The 21,907-nt window shown below is 54.9% G+C and overlaps 1 protein-coding gene across 1 annotated transcript; it reads left to right on the top strand.

Annotated features, from left to right (window-relative positions):
* Window positions 1–4,012: 4,012 nt before the first annotated feature.
* LOC123058375 (uncharacterized) lies at window positions 4,013–5,468 on the top strand. Its single transcript, XM_044481110.1, has 2 exons — window positions 4,013–4,272; window positions 4,368–5,468. Exon 2 carries the CDS (start codon window positions 4,523–4,525, stop codon window positions 5,150–5,152), a length of 630 nt encoding a protein of 209 aa, XP_044337045.1. The 5' UTR covers window positions 4,013–4,272; window positions 4,368–4,522; the 3' UTR covers window positions 5,153–5,468.
* The last annotated feature ends 16,439 nt before the right edge of the window (window positions 5,469–21,907 follow it).

Raw genomic sequence — 21,907 nt, 5'->3', positions numbered from 1 at the left:
TGTGGCCACGCCCGACCCTGGATTCGGGGGGGGGGGGCACCGTCGTCGCGGGGGTGCCGGCTCAGTGCGGCGCCTTCATCGCGGTGCGGAGGCCGGGGGGGCGACAATCCATTTCCTCCGATCACGCTAATCTAGTCGGTGAAGATGTGGCAGCAGTCGTACTTCTACGTGAAGAGCATCTTCGCGGAGGGTGACTGGGTCAACCTTCCGGCTTATGTTGCCGGCCCGCCGGTCGGGAGATGGCCTAACTGGTCGTACCGGGCCAAGACACTATCGCCTTCTGGAGCCGCCGCCATCACGCGGCTCCGGGTGCTGGTATAGTCGGAGGGTCTGACCGGGCCCGACTTGCTGTCCGCCTTCATGGCGCGCCGGGTGCTCCCGCTCCAGGGCCGCCCTCACATGATCTGTCAGATGAGCGGGCATCGGGACCCAAGCCGGCTGTGCACCAAAGAGATGCCTCACACAGAGGTAGCTCATATGGTGAACTATCCCGTGAACAGCAAGCTCACGGAAGAGTGGCGGTTCGGCAAGGAGCCGTATTCTCACGCCAACCCCCCGCCTATGGTAATTTTCCTTTCCCTCTCTCTTCCTTTTTGCCGAGTTCCGTTTGTCTAACCCGACCAACCGGCTCTCCGAACAGAGCGCCCTCCTCCAGCCGGCAGCCGGCGCCGCGGGGCCGGAGCGTCAATTTATCCCCGACCGAGCGGAGAGTGACGTGGATGACCCCGACTTGGGGGCGGCGGCCTTGGAGGACGACGCCGAGGGAGGGATGAAAGTGCAACTATCCCTAGGTGGTTTTGGTAATTCATAACAACATATAGCTCATTGAGATAATGCTATTCCAAGATGATTATTTCAGTAAAGCTCAATGATTGGCATGGCATGGATGTGAAAGTGGAACCCTCAAAATGCTAAGGACAAATGATTGGCTCAAGCTCAAAAGCTCAAGACTCTTCATTTTATATTTTAGTGATCCAAGATCACATTGAGTCTTTAGGAAAAGCCAATACTATCAAGGAGGGATGAGGTGTTGCTTAATGAGCCTCTTGCTTCATGTGCTTAGTGATATGCTCCAAAACCCTCAACTACTTTCCCATATCCACATATGACCTAAACCCTAAGCCAAACTCGGTCCTACCGATTCTTTCTATCTGGCGCCACCGAGTTTCACTTGTCATAAGCCACTGCCAAACCCTAGCAATTCGGTTCTACCGATAGGGATCTCGGTCTCACCGAGATGGGATTGCAAACTCTCTGTTTCCCTTTTGTAACTTTTCGGTCTCACCGAAAGAGCGGATCGGTCCCATCGAGATTGCAATGTAAATTCAGTGTTTCCTTTTTGTAACTTTTCGGTCTCACCGAAAGAGCAAATCGGTCCCACCGAGTTTGCCTGACCAACTCTCTGGTTAGCTAATTACCAAAATCGGTCTCACCGAGTTTGTGTAATTGGTCTCACCGAGATTACGTTATGCCCAAACCCTAACCATATTGGTCCTACCGAGTTGCATGTCAGTCCCACCGAAAATCTCTAACGGTCACTAGGTTTACCTTTTCGGTCCGACCGAGTTTGTTGATTCGGTCCCACCGAGATTGGAAAACTGTGTGTAATGGTTGGATTTTGTGTGGAGGCTATATATACCCCTCCACCTCCTCTTCATTCGTGGAGAGAGCCATTAGAACACATACACAATTCCAACTCATATGTTCTGAGAGAGAACCACCTACTCATGTGTTGAGACCAAGATATTCCATTCCTACCATATGAATCTTGATCTCTAGCCTTCCCCAAGTTGCTTTCCACTCAAATCTTCCTTCCACCAAATCCAAATCCTATGAGAGAGAGTTGAGTGTTGGGGAGACTATCATTTGAAGCACAAGAGCAAGGAGTTCATTACCTACACACCATTTGTTACTTCTTGGAGAGTGGTGTCTCCTAGATTGGCTAGGTGTCACTTGGGAGCCTCCGACAAGATTGTGGAGTTGAACCAAGGAGTTTGTAAGGGCAAGGAGATCGCCTACTTCATGAAGATCTACCGCTAGTGAGGCAAGTCCTTCGTGAGCGATGGCCATGGTGGGATAGACAAGGTTGCTACTTCATGGACCCTTTGTGGGTGGTTGCTTCTTCGTGGACCCTTCGTGGGTGGAGCCCTCCGTGGACTCGCGCAACCGTTACCCTTTGTGGGTTGAAGTCTCCATCAACGTGGATGTAGGATAGCACCACCTATCCGAACCACGGGAAAAACATCCGTGTCTCCAATTGCGTTTGAATTCTCCAAACCCTTCCCTTTACATTCTTGCAAGTTGCATGCTTTACTTTCCGCTGCCAATATACTCTTTGCATGCTTGCTTGAATTGTGTGATGATTGCTTGACTCGTCCTACAATAGCTAAAATCTGCCAAGAACTAAAATTGGGAAAAGGTTAAGTTTTTATTTGGTCAAGTAGTCTAATCACCCCCCTCTAGACATACTTTCGATCATACAAGGGGGCGGCGCAGTGGACGGCTCGGGGCTCGGAGCCAGCTTCGAGGACTGGCCAGACGATGACGTGGGGGAAGTCGTCCCGCGCCGCCAACCGGGGTCCGACCAGCAGGGCGCGAGCTCGTCTGCCGCGCCGGCAGCTCGAGGTGGTGTGCATAAGCGCAGGGCCGCACCGAGCCTGTTCGGCAGCTTGCCCAAGAAGCCCAGGGGCTCGGCCACGGCGACCAAGCGGGATGAAGCGGCCGCGAAAGCCAATCGCTTCCGCAAGTCTGTGAAGGAGCCACAGCTGGTTTCCGCGTAAGTACTGCCTTCCTCTCGTACTTTCTCCTTTCTTGCTGATCTTGTCTGAGTTTCTTCGCCTTGTTTCCCTTGATCTAGAGCCCCGCTCTCTCTTGAGAAGTCGGCCGCCGCCTCCATCATGGGGTCGGCGGAGACTTCCACCACCACCCGGCGGATTGATCCGGCCACCGACCTCTGGGAGACGACGGAGCGGAACGCGCGGGAGGCGCGCGAAGAGCGGGAAGCCACCTGCCTGGAGAAGGCAGAAGCAGACAGGGCGGAAGCCGCCACCCTGAAGAAGCTGGCGGAGGCCGAAGCCACCATTGTGCTGAAGAAGCAGGCTGAGGAAGCCGCGCGCTGTCAGTCGGCAGTGTTTGTTGTCCCCCTGAACTCTGCGCCGCCGCTGCCGGAGTTCGTGACGCAGACTGGGGAAGCCGGCGGCGAGCACCCTATGATGGAAAGGGACAACGGCGACATCGCCATGCCGGATGTGATCGTGCCCCCGCCACCTCCTTTTGAGGAGGCATGAGACAAGCAGCCGGCCGACCCACCGGCGCCACGAGCCGGAAACTAGATGGTGACGGGCCCGACTCTCGGGGTCCGCACACCCTTACGCCGCCGGCTCGCAAAGGCAGCCTCGGCGCCGCGCCCACTGGAGGCCGGCACCGCAAGCTCCTCGATCCCGGACACCGAGGCGACCAGCGCCGCGCCCACTGGGTGGGTGCGGGGAGGCGGGATGGGCGCTCTGAACAAGGCGATTCTGGATGTTCAAGCCAAACTCCGCGCCGAGGCCGACACTCTCAAGCTCTGCAACAAGGTGTTCCTGGAGTCGCGAGAGGCCGTCCGGGTATACCTCTTGCTTCTTTATTTTTAGTTCTTGCATTGCTTCATGGGGGCGCGCCAGCGCATCCACTGGGTGTAGTCCTCGAGTTGCGGGCCGGCTGCTGAGCAAGCGGCCCGAAACTCTAATTAGCGAGCTCCAAGCACTAATATGTTTGCTGCAGGATTATCATAACCTCCTTGCGGCCGCCTTCAACTCCAGAGTTCAGGAGTTGGATCAACATGCCACCGACTTGTCGGAGAGCCGGAGTAAGTCTTTTTCTTTCTCTGCGGGGGCGCGCTGGCGCACCAGCGGGCTGTAGTCCCCGAGATTCGGGCCGACTACTGAGTAGTCGGGCCAGATCTTCCTGGCAACTTCATCTTTCTTTGCTGATTGTTGTCGTCTCTTTCTTTTTCTACTTCTTGCAGAGGTCAATGCCACCCTTCAACGGCAACTGGGCGAAGCCAACGCCGCGCTTCATGCCAAGGAGGTGGACTACGGCAAGCTGGCCGAAGAGCACGACCGGCTGATCGCGCGACTGGCGGAGCAGGCCGAGCTTCTCCAAAGGGCCCAGAAGGAGGCGAAGGACAAGGAGGCGGGTCTTCTTGCTGAGTTCGAGATCGAGCGCTCCGCCTGGACCGACAAGGAGGCGATGCTACCGGCCGGCTTTGGCGAGATCGAGGACATGGCCGACGTTAAGCAGCCTTCTTTACTCTTCTTTGAAACTGCCGGCCTCTGATTAAGCCGGCTTCTCTTTTTGTTCTGACTCTTTGCTTTTGGTCCTGGCAGACTTCTTCCCAGGTCATTTTGGTGCCGCCAACCAGGCTATCGAGGCCGACCGCGATGGACGAAGGGTAGAAGGCGAGGAGATCGCCGCCAATGCCCCTCGCACTCTTCGCGAGCAACTTCTCAGCATCCAGGCTCGTCTTCGGCTGATTCATCGGATGCTGCGCCGCCTTCAGCGTGTCGGCGCCCAGGCGATCGCCGCCCTGTGGCCCAACATGTCGGCCCCGCGCACCCCCAGCCGGACTGCCGACTGGCTGGAGGTGGCGGCTGGCCGTCTTGAGGCGTGGAAGGGCTCCTTGGCCCAGGCCGGAGCACGCCCGACCTTAGAGTTCGTCAAGGCGTGGTACCCTGGGCTAAATCTAGCCCAGTTGACCATGTTCCGACAGGAAGCCCAGGAGGAGCTGGTGGCAGTGGAGGGCGAACTCGTCAAGCGGGCGGCAGCCCTCGCCGAGTACACCGACACTGGCATCTTCATCCCGGAGCTGGCCGAGAACGGCGCCAAGGCGCCGCTAGAGTGGTTTGGGCTGAACCTGGAGGAGGACGAGGACTCGGCCAAGGTGATCGACTCCAGTGACGAGGGAGAGGACGATGGGGAGGAGGGCGAAGAGGAGGTGCCAGAGGTCGGAGCGGACGGCCAACCTCAACTCGACCGCGCCTCCAGCAATGAGCCATGTCCAAGCGACCCGGCTGCTGCTGAAGGAGACCAAGTGGAGACCGACCAGCTGGCCGCTCGACCAGCTGGCGCTACCAACTCCACCATTTCGCCGAACCCGCCTGCTGCTTCCTAGGCTGCCACTTTACTTTTGTTTCTTCCTGCTTATTAGTCTCAACAAACTTTGTTAACTTCGCACAGTTCCACCCGTAGGGTGTATTTCAAACTTATGTTGGATGTCGGCTAAGGGCCTTTTGATGTGTAAATATCTTATCCGAGTCCTATCTTTCCTTGCTTTCTGCTCTTTTGGCTTTTTCCTTTGCCGCCTTCCCTTGGTTGTCGTCTTGCCAGCCGATCAGTCGCTCTGCGGACTGTGGCCGGGTCAAGTACTTAGCCACTTTCGGGAAGGCAAGTACTTAGCTGGCTAGAGTTTTCTTCGCAAGTTAAGTAGAAACCGGCCGGCCGGCTGCTTTGACAGCCGGTCGGCGAGGCGGGAAGCCGGCTTGGACTATGTTTATGCTTTGGGTCCTTAGCCATTTTTCATGTGGTCACCCTTTCCGCCTTAACTCCTACTAACCGAACAGTCGCTCTACGAGCTGCGGCTTCTGACAGGAGAAGGCTTGGGTTCCAACACATTACTTGTCCGGCTGCAGGAAGCATTTCATAGTATAAGGCGGCAAGTCCCCGGGTCGACTGGTCGAGCCCGGCGCCAGATGGATTAATGGAACATCACAAACGATAGGCGTAATACTTGTCTTATTGATAAAGGAGGGTAGTCCCCGAGCTCTTCTCGGGGGACCCGGCTTCTTTGTATTTAATACAAAAGTCGGCGTGATACATACTGCTTTTTAACTATAAAACCTTCGAAGGAGATTCACATTCCATAGACGCTTCGTCTCCCTGCCGGAGTCGTCTCTTTTGCGTGCTCGAGGCTTCTAAGCATCGATGAGGTAGTAGGAGTTGTTGCCTAACACCTTGCTGATGATGAGACCCCTTCCCAAGGTGCCGAGAGCTTGTGCTGGCCGGCTGTTCGCTGTATCAGCCGGAGCACAAGGTCTCCTTCTTGAAAAGATCTTGGCTTGACCTTTCGGTTGTAGTATCGACGCAGACTCTGCTGGTAGATGGTGGACCGGCTGAGTGCCAATAGCCGGTCCTCTTCCAGCAGATCGATGCCGTCTTGTCGTGCTTCTTCTGCCTCCTCTTCGGTGTACGTGGTGACTCAAGGGGAGTCAAATTCTATGTCCGTCGGGATGACGGATTCGGCACCGTAGACAAGGAAGAAAGGGGTGAAGCCGGTTGATTTGTTCGGGGTTGTGCGCAGACTCCAGAGGACGGCTGGCAGCTCATCGAGCCAGCAGCCGGCCGAACGCTCCAGAGGCTCAACCAATCGGGGCTTGATGCCGGATAAAATAAGGCCGTTTGCTCGCTCCACCTGGCCATTTGACCGCGGATGAGCAACGGACGCTAGGTCCAGTCAGATGCCCTGCGTCGCGCATAAACGGGCCAAGGCGCCTTTGGCAAGGTTTGTGCCATTGTCGGTGATGATGCTGTGTGGTATGCCATACCGGATGGTGATGTCGGAGATGAAAGTCACAACAGTCGGACCATTCAATTTCTTGATTGATTTTGCTTCTATCCACTTGGTGAACTTGTCCACCGCGACAAGCAGATGAGTCATGCCACCTCGTGCTGTTTTGAATGGTCCTACCATGTCCAGGCCCCAGACAGCAAAGGGCCAGGCAATGGGGATAGTCTTGAGTGTAGAAGCCGGCTGATGAGGCTTGGAGCAGAACTTTTGGCACCCTTTGCATTTTTGGACCAAGTCTTTGGCGTCTTCTAGAGCAGTCGGCCAGAAAAACCATGACGAAAAGCTTTGGCAACAAGTGCCCTTGAAGTCGCGTGGTGACCACACTCGCCTTGATGGATATCTTTGAGGATTGCTTGGCCTTGCTCCGGCTTCATGCAGCGCTGGTAAACACCAGTGACGCTGCGCCTCACAAGTTCTCTGTTGACGATTGTGTATGTTGCTGCCCGGCGTTGCACCTGCCGGGCCGAGATCTCATAGTCGGCAGTTTTTTGTTTACCAGGAAGTTGAGGATGGGGTGGGCCCACGAAGGTGCTGCAATTTCTTTGATTGCCAGGACTGCCACTTGCACGAGGGTGGTCGGGCTGGGAGGCGGTGGGTTGGAGTCGTCCGCCGCTTCGTGAATTGATGAAGTCCCCGGGCCGACTGCCGCAGTCCCCGGGCCGGGCTCTGAGGTCCCAGGACTAGGTGCGACTGCTGTAGTCCCCGGGCTGTCTGCCGAAGTTCCCGTGCCGGCTGCTGGGGCTCTTAAGTCGGATCCGACTGCTTCGGGAGGAGCCAGCACAAAGATGGAATCTGACTCAGGTGATGGCTGGATGGACGGTTTGAGGAGTCGTTGCAGGGCGACGCCGACTGGTATTGCTTGCCGGGTGGAGCCAATTCGTGCCAAGGCGTCGGCTTGCTCATTGTCATTTCTTGGCATGTGGAGGAACTCGCACCCTTCAAAGTATCCACTGAGTTGCTGTATGAGGAAGCAGTAGCTGGCCATATTTGCACCTTGGTGTCCCAGTCGCCCGATGACTGCTGGACCGCCAAGTCGGAGTCTCCATAACACAGGATCCAGCGAATGCCGAGTTCCTTGGCAAGCCGGAGCCCGTGAATGAGTGCTTTGTATTCAGCAACATTTTTGGAGGCAGCAAAGTGAATTTGCAGCGCATATCTGAGCTTGTCGCCCTTGGGAGAAGTGAGGACGACCCTGGCTCCCAAACCGGTGCGCATTTTTGAACCATCAAAATGCATCCGCCAATGGGTGGAATCTGGCGCTGGCGGCAAGTACTGGGTCTCGGCCCAGTCGACGAGGAAGTCGGCCAGTGCTTGTGACTTGATGGCGGTGCGAGGCTGGTAGTAGATCGTGTAGGGGGCCAAATCTATGGCCCACTTGGCCACTCATCCCGAGGCATCTCGACTTCCAATAATCTCGGCAAGCGGAGCTATGCAGACCATAGTGATTGGGTGCTCTTGGAAGTATGGCTTCAGCCTCTTGGCAGCAAAGTGCACGCCATAACACATCTTCTGATAGTGGGGATAGTTCTGCTTGGAGGCGGACAGTACTTCGCTCAGGTAATATACTGGCCTCTGGATTGGTAGGGCTTTGCCTTCTTCTTTCCGTTCCACCACTATGACTATGCTAACCACCCGGCTGGTAGCGGCAATGTAGAGGAACATTAGCTCCTTAGGAGTCGAGGGCGCCAAGACAGGAGGGGTGGTCAACATTTTCTTGAGCTGGAGAAAAGCTTCATCCGCCTTGTCGTTCCACTCGAAAAAAAGCGGTCTTCTTCATGAGCTGGTACAGGGGAAGAGCCTTCTCGCCCAGCCGACTGATGAAACGGCTAATGGATGCCAAGCAGCCGGTAAGTTTTTGCACGTCCAGCAGTCGGGTGGGCACTTCCATCCTTTCGATGGCCCTGATCTTCACAGGGTTGCACTCTATGCCGCGCTCTGAGACCAGAAAACCAAGAAGCTGGCCGGATGGCACCCCAAAGACGCATTTCTTCGGTTGAGCTTGATCTGAAATCGGCGCAAGTTTTCGAAAGTCTCCTTGAGATCTTCCAGTAGCGTTCCATGATTCTCAGTCTTAACCACCACATCGTCCACATAGACATCAGCGTTTCTGCCAAGTTGCTTGAGGAGACATTTGTGCATGCAACGCTGAAAGGTGGCACCGGCATTTCTTAAGCCGAACGTCATGGTCAGGTAGCAGAAGGCTCCGAATGGCGTGATGAAGGCGGTCTTCATCCTGTCGACCGGGTCCAACTTGATCTGGTGATACCCGGAGTATGCATCCAAAAAACTCAACAGCTCGCATCCGACTGTAGAGTCAATCACTTGGTCGATTCTTGGCAGAGCAAATGGGTCTTTGGGGGCATGCTTTGTTGAGGCTGGTATAATTGATGCACATGCGGCACTGCTTGTTTTTCTTCAGCACTAGGACTGGGTTGGCCAACCATTCTGAAAAGAATACTTTCATGATGAAGCCGGCTGCTAGAAGCCGGGCTATCTCTTCTCCAACAACTCTTCTCTTTTCCTCCGACATGCGACGTAACGGCTGCCGGACTGGCTTGGCATCAGATCGGACGTGTAGCTTGTGCTCGGCGAAATCCGTCAGAACACCTGGCATGTCTTTAGGGGACCATGCGAAGATGTCCCGGTTCTCACGAAGGAAATCGACGAGCTCGCCTTCCTATTTACTGTCGAGGTTTGCACCTACGACAGCGTAGCTCTCCGGGTGCTCTGGGTCCAAGGGTATTGTTGGTGTCAAAACCGGCGGATCTCGGGTAGGGGGTCCCAAACTGTGCGTCTAAGGCGGATGGTAACAGGAGGCAGGGGACACGATGTTTTACCTAGGTTCGGGCCCTCTTGATGGAGGTAAAACCCTACGTCCTGCTTGATTATTCTTTATAATATGAGTAGTACAAGAGTTGTTCTACCACGAGATCGGAGAGGCTAAACCCTAGAAGCTAGCCTATGGTATGATTTTATGTTGTCCTACGGACTAAAACCCTCCGGTTTATATAAACACCGGATGAGGCTAGGGTTATACAAGGTCGGTTACAAAGGAGGAGATATGCATAACCGTATTGCCTAGCTTGCCTTCCACGTTAAGTAGAGTCCCATCCGGACACGGGAAGAAGTCTTCAATCTCGTATAGTCATAGTCCAACAGTCTGGCCAAAGGATATAGTCCGGCTATCCGGAGACCCCCTAATCCAGGACTCCCTCAGTAGCCCCTGAACCAGGCTTCAATGATGATGAGTCCGGCGCGCAGTGTTGTCTTCAACATTGCAAGGCGGGTTCCTCCTCTGAATACACCACGGAAGAGTTTGAATACAAGGATAGTGTCCGACCCTGCAAAATAAGTTCCACATACCATCATAGAGAGAATAATATTTCCACCAATCCAATCTGCTGACACATTTTGGCAGCATGACATCACGCCACGGCCTGGTAATTATTTGAACCGTTTTTCTTTAACCAGCCCCGCACATAACGCGAGGCGGTTTCTTGACACGTCTTGTCAAAGCAGAGATCGTGTTCCCTTTATCACGGGATTCTCATCAATACAAATGTGGGTAACCCAACCGTGCCTATTGGTATGACTCCTAGATCTTAGGTAAGTCTCGAACGGCCACGAGGAGGACACCTGATATTCATCCCCTTTATAAAGGGACAAGGCTTTTTATTTTTTATCTCCCGTGCTCAATCGAATCCTTCCCCCGACTTGAGTTCTAACACCCAAATCCCAGGTCAGGTGCCTCGGACCTTCAATCATGTCCGGACCCAGCCTTCAAGGCCGGTGGATGCCTTCCTCCGTCACGGAGGAGCACATCAAGAAGTTGAGGGAGGCCAGATATCTGACCGCTGAAATTTTGCATAGGCTGCCCGCCCGAGGGCAGGTCGTCCCTACTCCCGAACCCAACGAGAGCGTTGTGTTCGTCTCCCACTTCCTTCGAGGACTAGGCCTCGTTCTGGATCCCTTTGTTAGGGGTCTCATATTCTATCACGGGCTAGATTTTCACGATCTGGCCCCGGATTCCCTTCTTCACATCTCGTCATTTATTGTCGTTTGCGAGGCCTTCCTCCGCATTACCCCTCACTTCGGCCTGTGGCTCAAGACCTTCGATGTGAAGCTGAAGATGGTCGAGGGGCAGTACACAGCGTGCGGAGGTGTTCTAATAAGCAAAATTGCTGACGCTCCATGGCCAAAGGGTTCCTTTCCAGAGGTGTCCGGATTGTGGCAACGGGAGTGGTTTTACGTCACAGCTCCCCGATGTGCCAAGTGGGTAGCTGCCCCCACCTTTCGCTCGGGCCCTCCACCACAACTGATGTCATGGATCAGTAGGGGGCTGAGCTGGGGTCCAGCCAAGGACGTGCCAATACTGCAGAGCCGTATCCCAGATCTCTTCGAGGGAGATTTCAGTCTGGTTATGGTAATGCAAGTTATGCTGGTTCGTCGAGTCCAGCCTTGCAAACGCCGGCCCCTCCGCATGTGGGAATTCAACCCGGAAGGACCGCGCACTATTCATAATTTCCTCGGCATGACGCACGAGGAGATGTACAAATCGTTCTTCGGACCCCATATAGAGTGTCCGGACACTACCGAGGACGTGGGCCTGAGCTGCAACCGCCCCGCTCCCCAAGTAAGTAATCCGATGGCCGAACACACTGTCCTTTTATTTATCATGACATCATTCTGAAGAATCGCTCTTTGACCAGTACTGGATAACAAAGGCGAAGATGATCCGGTGTTCGGCCCCCCTTCCTGAAGGCTTGGATAATCCGGTGCTGGAAAAGATGCTCGAGCCAGCACCTTGTCTAGTGCCCTCAAAGGAAGATGAAGGGGGGAATAAAAAGGGCGAAAGCGGGCCTCCATCGCTACCTATTCCAATCGAGGGAATGAGCGCCTTCACGAGGGAGGATAACCAAATGGAAGAATCTGACATTCTCTCTCCCCGGGGAAGGAAGAGGTCTACCTCTGAAGATCCGGAAACTAATGTTTCCAAACGGGAGAAGAAATCTCCGCCAGAGGGACCTGCCTCGGAGGGTACTCTTGCCGCACAATGTCCGCGCGGGGATCAGCCCTCTACCGGGCTATAAGTAAAAGGGTATTCAATAACGAAAATATCTTGCTCTATTTCTGAGGAAAATAATCGAAGCATTTATCTTGCAGTTCGGATCTTAGCCCTTCTCAGTAGAGCTCGTCTTCGGGGAATCTTCTTTCGGAGATGATGGAGAGCGAAATGCCCCCCTGCCACACTGCCTTGCAAAGTGGGCGACCCCAGGTGTCGTCGCGGAGGGCTTCTCCTGATCCGGCAAGGCCAGAAGGTAATCCTATGGCACCCGAAGTCCTCAGTATTCGGCTCGCGAAGAGAGCAATCAAAAGAGTCCGGCACCGTCTGGTGTGCGGTCGGATGTACGGAGGGATCTACTGGAGAAAGCGGCTATCTCAGAAGAGCACCGCACATTGATGGGTACGGTGATTGAAAGGATTTCGTCCGCCGAAAGCGGGCTGCATGAAGCCTTTATGAGTCTACTAACGGGTTTTGAGGTATGTGAAATGATGTACATTTTTTAAAGTACCGCACATTTTTAGATGTGCCCTGTGTAGATAGTAGCCCCTGAGACTCTGGTTGTCATCGAAAACGGCGGCAAACAGAGGATCATAGTCCCAGGCAATAACCAGACTGCCTTTATGTGCAGGTGGTGGAGGCTCCGGTGGCTAGCCGGACTGATGGGTATGCCGAACTAAAGCGGCAGCTGGATGCGGCAGATGCCGACATTGTGCTTGTCAACAAGCGGCTTGACGAGGCGCATGGTCAGTGTTTTTTCTTGCGATTGTCACATAATAAGAGCAGCCTGATGCTAGTATCTTTAATATGTTGTGACTGCAGATGGAGCGGCCACCATGGAGACCCTTCGGGTGGAGCTTACCCGAGCTAAGGAGCAAGCAAGGAGTAGCAATGCGGCCGCTTTACAGGTGGCCAAAGAGTTAAGGCCGAACAGGCCGCACATTGCAAGAGCAAAGAAAAAATTGCCAAGATGATCGTGGAGTTAAAAGATGCTGTTGACCGTTACCGGCTTCTTGAAGAGGAAAACTGGGCGAAAGCGACGGACCTGGAGAAGGCCCGGGTGGCTGCCAAGGAAGCCCGCTCCAAAATTAGAGCGACGAAGGAGGAGCTGAATCAAGCTGCAGATATTATGTCTGGGAAGCCTTTCTTGTTGCGGACTAAGTTCGGAGATCCGAAGTATGCTCCTCTGGACCGGCTATGGAGTTCTGCGGACGCGTACATGGATTTGGCTGCCAGCGCTGCTGATGCCGCCGAGTACTTCAAGGATCAGAAAGGTCCCAAGTGGAGAAGCTGTTCTGGTCACAGTTTCATGCTCCAGTCCGTCCGTTGCTGCTGAATGAGCGATTGACCGGTTGGGCTGAGCTCCATAGGTTGTCCGGACTTGCCATGAGGTCCGTTGTGGATCACCTGTGGCCGGGAGGGCCAAGGCCGAGTAGCTACTTTAGCTTAGTGCAACAATTCCTTGAAGCTGTGCCACGCATCGATGTTGTAAAGAGATCAACATGCATAGAAGGTGTGCGGATGGCCCTTGCCCGTGTCAAAACATACTGGGCGGAGATGGAGGCCACCACTGTTGCAACACAGGGTTCGGCCATAGGCCGAGTGGCTGCCGAGCACTACTTTGAAGAAGTCCTTGAAGGCGCTTGTTCGACAGAGGCGCAGTGCTCGAAGAATATTATTTTCCAGTGACATGTAGTCCCATTGTACAAACAATGTTTTATTGAATTTATCAAGGCTGTATTTATACTTTTGCCCGAAAGTGCTATGATGCCTCCTGTGCGGCCGTTTATGTATATATGTATACAACCTGAAAGATGGCAGTCGTCGGCTTCAGCCCCCACGCATATAATGCGGGGGTGTTCGTAGAAGACGCATGTTCACACTTGATCCAACGTCTTGGTCCATTAAAGAGGTGATAGCGCAGCGAACCGGACTATAATGCTTTAACACTTTCACTTCGCCAGAGGAGTTTGACAGTGGCGCTACTATATAGCCCCTGGTGGCTCGCGCTCATCCGGATTCGGGGCGCGTACATGCCTGGCCGGGAAACGACCCTTCGTTAAGGCGGAGGAATCCCGAAGATTCTGCTAGGTCATCGAGTGGTTGACCAGTCTCACGCTATATCATGACAGTTAGTTTTCGGCTTTCTCTACTGAGGTGCTCGTCCGGATGAACCAGGGCACAATCGCAGTAGTTCTCCTGGTGCCGCCTTAGCCGATAGAGCGGAACGTAAGGCAGCAAAATATAGGAGCCGGGCAAACCCAACATTTGACCAAAGACATGATTCGGAGCTGATGCATATAAGGCCAAACTCGCGACGCCGAACACTCCCTAAGGTATTCGGTCTTTATGATGTAAACCGGGCCTAAACAGTGCCCTTTGTAATAAGCCCCTGGTGTCCAGGTACGTGCAATATTCTGACGTGGCCACATGCCAATACGTCAGCCTCCTTCTCAATTGTACTGAGAATCCGAGGGATGTGTATCAACAAGAGACAGTAAAAAAGGTTTACGCAGGGTCTTAGTCTAAAAAGAATCCTTGGAACGGGTCCCTGCTGCACATCTGCGCATGTGTCTCCATTGTGCCGTATTCTGGACGGGTGTAGCACGATGGTCATCTGAAAAAGAGAGGAACTTAATTGAAAAGTTGCCGTGCAAAAGGTAAGTTATACTAAATAAACAACATATAGTTTGAAATGAGTAAAGTGAGCCTAATTGCCACTTGTGCGTGTGCGTTGAGCCCCTTGTATTGTAATAGGGGTATAGCCATCAAACCTGTATCAATTACATATAGCTACACTGGACTCGTCCAACCGTGTCCGTGGTCTTAACGACTTGTCAGATGCTTTAGTTGGTGAGGCCGTTTAGTGTGCGGCTGCCAAGGCAGCCGTGCGGTCTTCCGCGCGCAAGGAGCACTCAATATTTCCATTTACTATAATGATGCCACGTGGACCGGGCATTTTAAGCATGAGGGAAGCGTAATGCGGTATTGCGTTAAAGCGAGTGAAAGCTTCACGTCCGAGTAGTGCTTGATAGCCACTTTGGAACGGAGCGATGTGGAAGGTTAAATTTTTGCTGCGAAAGTTATCGGGGAAGCTGAATATAACCTCTAGTAGTAGGGAGCCCGTGCAATAGGATTCTGGGCCTGGCGTTACTCCTTTAAAGGTAGTATTGCTATGGCTAATTTTTTTTGGGTCTATCCCCATTTTGCGGACTGTGTCCTGATATATCAGGTTTAAACTATTGCCGTCGTCCATCAGGACTCGTGTGAAGTGGTATCCGTCAATTATCGGGTCTAACACCAAGGCAGCCCATCCTGCACGCCGGATACTTGCCGAGTAATCCCGATGGTCGAAGGTGATCGGTTGGAACGACCAGTGGCAGAACTCAGCTGTGATAGGCCCTGGGACATGTGTCTCTAGGAGTGCCGCTTTGTTTCTCCCCTTTGTCACGTGTAACACGTTTACTGTTTTAACTTTTGGTGGGAATTTCTTTTGTTCCCCAGTGCTTTGCTTGCGAGGCTCGTCCTCGTCTTCGCTTGGTGTATCCTGCCCCTTGTGTTCGGCGTTGAGCTTGCCGGACTCCTTGAAGACCTAACATTCTCTATGGGTATGATTTGCAGGTTTATCGGGGGGGCTGTGGATCTGACATATTTTGTCCAGAATCTTGTTTAGGCTGGATAGTTTGTCTCTGTTGCCTTTGGAGGGCAGCTTTTGCTGACCTGGCCGAGAGCTTCTGATCCGGCGTTTACCGCCGTGCTCTTCGGGTTGTCTTCTTTATTCCGGCGCTTGTTTTTGCTGCGTCGTGGTTTCCAGTTTTCGTCCCTGACTTCAGATGTACTTGGGTCGCTGGTGCTGGACCGGGCTAACCAACTATCCTCGCCCACGCAAAAGCGGGTCATGAGGCTTGTTAATGCTGCCATTGTTCTCGGCTTTTCTTGGCCGAGGTGTCTGGCGAGCCATTCGTCTCGAATGCTGTGCTTGAAAGCTGCTAAGGCTTCAGCGTCCGGACAGTCGACTATTTGGTTCTTTTTAGTGAGAAACCTGTTCCAAAGCTTTCGGGCTGACTCTTCGGGCTGTTGAGTTATATGACTTAAATCGTCTGCATTCGGTGGTCGGACATAGGTCCCTTGAAAATTTGCCCGAAAAGCGTCTTCGAGCTCTTCCCAGCTTCCAATGGAGTTTTCGGGGAGGCTTTTAAGCCAGTGCCGAGCTGGCCCTTTGAGCTTGAGGGGTAAGTACTTGATGGCGTGGAGATCGTCTCCTCGAGCCATGTGGATATGGAGGATGTAGTCCTCAATCCAGACCCCAGGGTCTATCGTTCCGTCGTACGCATCTATGTTTACGGGTTTGAATCCCTCTGAAAATTCGTGGTCTAGCACCTCATCCGTGAAACATAGGGGGTGTGCGGCACCCCTGTATTTGGGTGTACCGTGGTGTTGGGATGTTTGTTGTGTTGCATTGCATACTAGAGCGCGCTTGCGTGGCCCGTAGATGGATTTGGTTGCGCCGTACTTTTAATGCGAGCCCTCATGTGGGTCACGTACTGGCTTATGTGCGGCGTCGTTTGCCGCTCTATGTTGGCCACGAGGACGTCTATCCGACCGGGTGGCCGTTTTGTTTTTTGATTGCGGGGGATCTAAGGCCTCATCGAATTCAGGTAGCAGCTTTCGCTTCGGGTAGCTCTTGGTATGGCAATTACCGCCGTACTTCGCTGCAGTGTTGAGTACTTCACTCCATCTGATTCTGAGTGTGTCTTGTGCAGTCCTGAGCCTTTGCTTCTGCTTTTTGAGACTCCTCGCAGTGGCAACAAGCCTTTTATGGGTATTCTGTTGCTCCGGGTGCCTGTCCGGTGTGATGTTATCTGGACTGTTATCTTCGACGGAGTCGGGTTGTTCGGTTTGATTCTCCGTGTTGCCGTGGTCAGACGACGGTTCAATGCCGTGTTTGTCGCCCGCTAGCTCGCCTTGCTCTATCACTGGGTTTATATGATCGCTGCTTCTGCCGAGGCAGGATTTGGAGCGGCGCTTATGCCGCCGCTTTAACTGCTTCTCGAGGGACACAACCCTTCGCTACGTCCTTCCGTTCCTCGTCGTCGTTTTCTTTGGGTGTGTCCACCATGTATACATCATATGATGAAGTGGGCGTCCAGTGCCCTGTGGGGAGTGGTTCCTATTCGTCTCCTGCATCGTCATCCATACCGTCGATGTCTTCGGAGTCGAAGTCGAGCATGTCGGTCAAATCGTCGACAGTGGCTACTAAGTGGGTGGTGGGTGGGCGGCGAATTTCTTCGTCCTCCGCATCCCAATCCTACCGAACATAGTTCGGCCAGGACTCTCCTGACAGGGAGAGAGACCTTAATGAGTTCAGCATGTCGCCGAAGGGCGAGGGCCAAAAGATATCCGCGGAGGTGAACTCCATGATCGGCGCCCAGTCGGATTCGATAGGCACGGGCGCAGGCGGTTCGGAGTCCATGGCCGGGGGAGAATCTGGCAATTCAGCGTCACGGCTCTCGTGAAGGGTAAGGTCGATACTCGGCTTGATCGCCGATGAGAGTGCGGCCTCCGCGGCGGGGTCTATCCACCCGTCACTAGATGGCGCAATTGGCTCCGATTTGAGGGTCGGAGCGGTCGCCGGTGCGATCTCCTGAACACTGTCCGATGGTAGAGCTAAGTCGTGCTCATCGTGACCGTGCGGTGCACTCGGCAAGGGCTCAAATCCGTCGAAGATCAAGTCTCCGTGGATGTCGGCTGTGTAGTTCAAGTTTCCAAATCTGACCTGATAGCCAGGGGCGTAGCTCCTGATCTGCTCTAGATGGCCAAGCGAGTTGGCCCGCAGTGCGGAGCCGCCGAATACAAAGATCTATCCGGGGAAAGAAATCTCACCCTGGACTACATCGTTATCGATGATCGGAGGAGCCATCAAGCCTAATGACGACGACACAGAGGAACTCTCAATGAAAGCACCAATGTCGGCGTCAAAACCGGCGGATCTCGGGTAGGGGGTCCCGAACTGTGCGTCTAAGGAGGATGGTAACAGGAGGCAGGGGACACGATGTTTTACCCAGGTTCGGGCCCTCTTGATGGAGGTAAACCCTACGTCCTGCTTGATTATTCTTGATAATATGAGTAGTACAGGAGTTGATCTACCACAAGATCGGAGAGGCTAAACCCTAGAAGCTAGCCTATGGTATGATTGTATGTTGTCCTACGGATTAAAACCCTCCGGTTTATATAGACACCGGAAGAGGCTAGGGTTATACAAGGTCGGTTACAAAGGAGGAGATATGCATATCCGTATTGCCTAGATTGCCTTCCACGCCAAGTAGAGTCCCATCCGGACATGGGACGAAGTCTTCAATCTCGTATCTTCATAGTCCAATAGTCCGGCCAAAGGATATAGTCCGGCTGTCCGGAGACCCCCTAATCCAGGACCCCCTCAGGTATCTTCTTTGTTTCTTTGGCCGGCTTGAATGAGCCCTCGGCTTCCGACTCCTTGGGGTCGGGTGACATTTTCGGCTGCTTGCCTGCCATTGCCACAACCCGGTCAAGGAGCCGTTTTTCAGTAGTGATCACGAGGGACTCGGCTAGGCGGCTGCTTTCTGCCGCGCAGGCGGACGACTTCTTGTAGTCCCCGGCTATGGTCAGGATTCCCTTGGAGCTCGGCATCTTCATCTTCAGGTAAGCATAATGGGGGACCGCCATGAACTTGGCCAGGGCAGGCCGGCCAAGCAGCGCGTGATAAGGGCTCTCGAGGTCCACCACCTCAAACCAGACTAGCTCTCGACATAAATGAGTTTTGTCCCCGAAGAGGACATCTATCTGAATCTTGCCGATCGGTGAGCAGGAAAGGCCAGGAACTATGCCATGGAAAACAGTCCGACTGGGCTGAAGGTGTCTCTGCTTGACCGCCAACTTCTCCATGGTATCTTTGTACAGAATGTTGATGCTGCTGCCGCCATCTATCAAGACTCGGGAGAAACGAGCAGCTCGCCTCTCTGTGGCAAATGTGGCATCCAACACCAAGGCATAAGAGCCGGGGTTTGGCATCACCTCCGGGTGGTCAGCTCTGCTCCAGCTGATGGGCTTCTCTGACCAATGCATGAATTCCGGGGTCTCAAACGCTACTGCGTTTACTTCTTGTTGCTGCTGCCGCCTACTGCGCCTGTCGTGGGCCACGCTGGTGAACACGACGTAGGCTCCATGCTCCTCAGGATAATCATCTTGTATGGCCCCAACCGACTAAGCCGCCGGCTGCTGTGGAGGAGGAGGCGGCGGGCCGACAGACGGAGTGGGCTGGAGCCCGTCACCCTTGGCTATCCTGGTGAGCCAATGTCACTTCCGAGTGGTATGATTGGACAGCTTGGCACCGCTGTGGAACTTGCAGGGTGCATCAAGAGTCTGCTCGTACGAGAAGGCGGGCAGCCAGTTGGGCTTGCCGCCCTTCTGGCGTTTGGGAGGAGGCCGCCCTTCTGGCCGTTGATCTTCGACTGTTGCCACCTGCCGGCTCGTGGGAGCCGGCTGCATGGCCTTGCGCTTGTTGTCATTTGGTTGTTGCCGCCGATTGGCGTCGCCAGCCGGGGTCCGAGGGGCTTGGGGGGCCACCTTGCCCGACACATTGACTTGAATCTCCGCCTTCATGGAGGAGTCGGCCGTGGCGTACTTGTCTGCTATGATCAACAGTTCGTCAAGGGTCGTCGACTCGTCGTAGAGGAGCTTGTGCTTGAGGAGGGTGTCCTCTCAGCACCCGGCAGTGAAGTACTCGATGGCCTGCACCTCGTGCACGCCCTCGCAAGAGTTGCGCAGCTCGGCCCAGCGTGTGAGATAGTCGCGGGTCGACTCATTGGGGCCTTGGACGCACAGGGAGAGGTGGCGAGGCTTGGGCGGCCGCTTGTACGTGATGGTGAAGTTGTGGACGAATGCTTCAGTAAAATCAACCCAGCTGTTGATGCTGCGGGGCTTCAGGCTGTAAAGCCATGTCCGGGCCATACCCTGGAGCATGAGGGGAACGTACTTCACGGCAACGCGCTTGTGGCCGTTAGCGATGCTGACGGCTGTGGAGTAGTCGACCATCCAGTCCTCCGGCTTCACGGAGCAGGTGTACTTGGGCGTATCTCTTGGGAGAGTGAACCCTTTGGGAAAGGGCTCATCTCGGATGCAGGGGCCAAAACAAGGCGGACCCAGCTCATCTTCCTCTTCTAGCGCCAGGGATCGATTGAGGCGGTCGATCCGATGGCGAGCATCGTTTTCTCTGATTCCTTCTCGGTGGCCAAGGCGGTCGCCGAGTGACGGGTGATCAATAGGCGGCGGGGAAATGCGCCTCTCCCTACGGGGAGGAGGAGGCGGGCAGTCGTCTCGCCGCCGCACTGGTCTCGGGCAGCCGTCTTGGCCGCGCTCGATGGTGACGTGAGTCCACTGCAACTGGCAGCCGGCTCCTTGTCTCTTCTATCATGGACGCCACCAGTCGGCGTCCGGGATGTCGCGCCTTGATCTCGGTGAGGTGGCGGGTCGTCGTTTCGCTGGTTGGGCGCTTCGGTGCGACACCCGGCATCTTGCTCCTCAACAGCCGCATCGAGGAGCTGTTGAACTCGCTCCGTCATGTGGCGACGCTCGCCGCCCTCGAGCTTGTCTAGCTCGTCTGCTGCCGCCTGGGTAGCTCGTATGTTTTCTGCAGGTGTGGCGTAGACAGGGCGATCTGCCCCGAACATGTTGGCGATGGTCGCGCCCCGCTGCCGGACCAAGCCAACGCGGCTAGGCCCGCCAGGAGTCGGCGTGCCGCCGACAGCACGGTCCATCTCCCGCTGGTAGGCCTCCGAAAGGTGACTCATGCTGGCCAACCGGTTGGCGCTCTCGACGAGCTGGACGCGGCGTGCTTCCAGTGTCTCAGCGTCTTCCGGGATTGGCGCAGCCAAATCTTGCATTGTCGTCTGCAACGGGTCCTGGCCACCTCCGCGAGAGTGCTCGTCGTGGCTGATCACAAGCACCTCCGTGACGGTGCTGCCGCGACTGTCCGCGCGAGGAAGCGGCTCATCGTAGACCACCACATTGGAAGGGAACGTGTCGAGCGAAGCCGTGTCGGAGTCGACCAACATTGCGTCAGTGGAGCCAACCGACTCCAAGTCAGCAGTAGGCTCGCTGGCGGCGTGGAGCTGATCGAGGAGGCCCACGAGGCGGCCTTCGGGGTCATTGGTGCCCGCATTAGACGCGGGCTCGTCCGAGAGGCAAATCTCACCAACAAGATCGGCGAGGCAGCTCGCCGCGCAGGCTATCTCCGCGCCATGCAGCGCATCGGCGCAGACACCGTCTGGCATGTCGGGCTGGCTGCGCTCGCCAGGAAGGAACAAGGTTCCCGTCCAGAACAGGTCTCCGGGAGACGGTGCACCTCGCCCCACGGTGGGCACCAAATGTCGGGGGTTGGGTGCGACATATGCCAATGGATGGCTTATCATGGTGGGAGCGAGTAGAACGTCGCCGGTGCTTGGAAGCGGGATGAGGCGTAGACACGAACGCTGGCGTACTTTATCCAGGTTCGGGGCTCTCCTAGGAGATAACATCCCTAGTCCCGCTCTGCGGGGTCTTCGCATGATCACTAAGGCGCAAGTGGTACAATGGTGCTCCTTGAGCTGTTTGCTAGAGGTGGAAGAAGGCAGGCACGGTCTCTCCTCCTCTAGGTATGAGTCCAGTCCTAATAGATCTGAACCTTTGCATGGGTGCCCTGGGGGGTTTATATAGGCCTACCCCCAGGGATACAATGGTAATCCGGCCGGGCTTAGGGCCCGACTGTCAGTCTCTCTAGTCGCTGGCTTCTCCGCCGACTGCTGGGGCCCGCCACCTAGTGGGCCCCGCCGGCTGGTCTGGTACGGAGCCGACAGGCCGCCTCCGCCACTCGCGGGTCTTGCCGGCTACGGATTACTGTAGCCGTGTTGCTAATGCCGCGTGCTTGGTCAGGGAGGCGTGGCTACAGTGGTGCCTCCTGGTGGGAGATCACTGTAGACACTCTGCATCTGGTCTGGTTAATGGCGCGTAGGCCCCCGAGGAAGGGTCAGGCCGGCTGCTGGGAGCCGGCCTCCCTCGGATCTGATTGGTGTGTCCCCAGCCGTCTTCGGGGCTCTCACTGACCGGCAGGGCCCACCATCTTCGGGCCATACCGACAGGCGGTAGTGGGGACAGTACTTCTCTTGACAGGAGTGACGTCAAGGGCAGAGTGGCAACAGTGCCGCGCCGGGCGGAGATCTCCGCTCATA

Source organism: Triticum aestivum, chromosome 3A (genome assembly GCF_018294505.1).
Source record: "Triticum aestivum cultivar Chinese Spring chromosome 3A, IWGSC CS RefSeq v2.1, whole genome shotgun sequence".
NCBI classification, from domain to species: Eukaryota; Viridiplantae; Streptophyta; class Magnoliopsida; order Poales; family Poaceae; genus Triticum; species Triticum aestivum.
Note: the sequence above shows the minus strand (reverse complement) of the source record. Positions and strands in the feature narration are given on the sequence as shown.

Coding starts and splice junctions, on each gene's coding strand:
- LOC123058375 (XM_044481110.1), top strand. CDS start 4,523: ATGCTGCGCCGCCTTCAGCGTGTCGGCGCCCAGGCGATCGCCGCCCTG.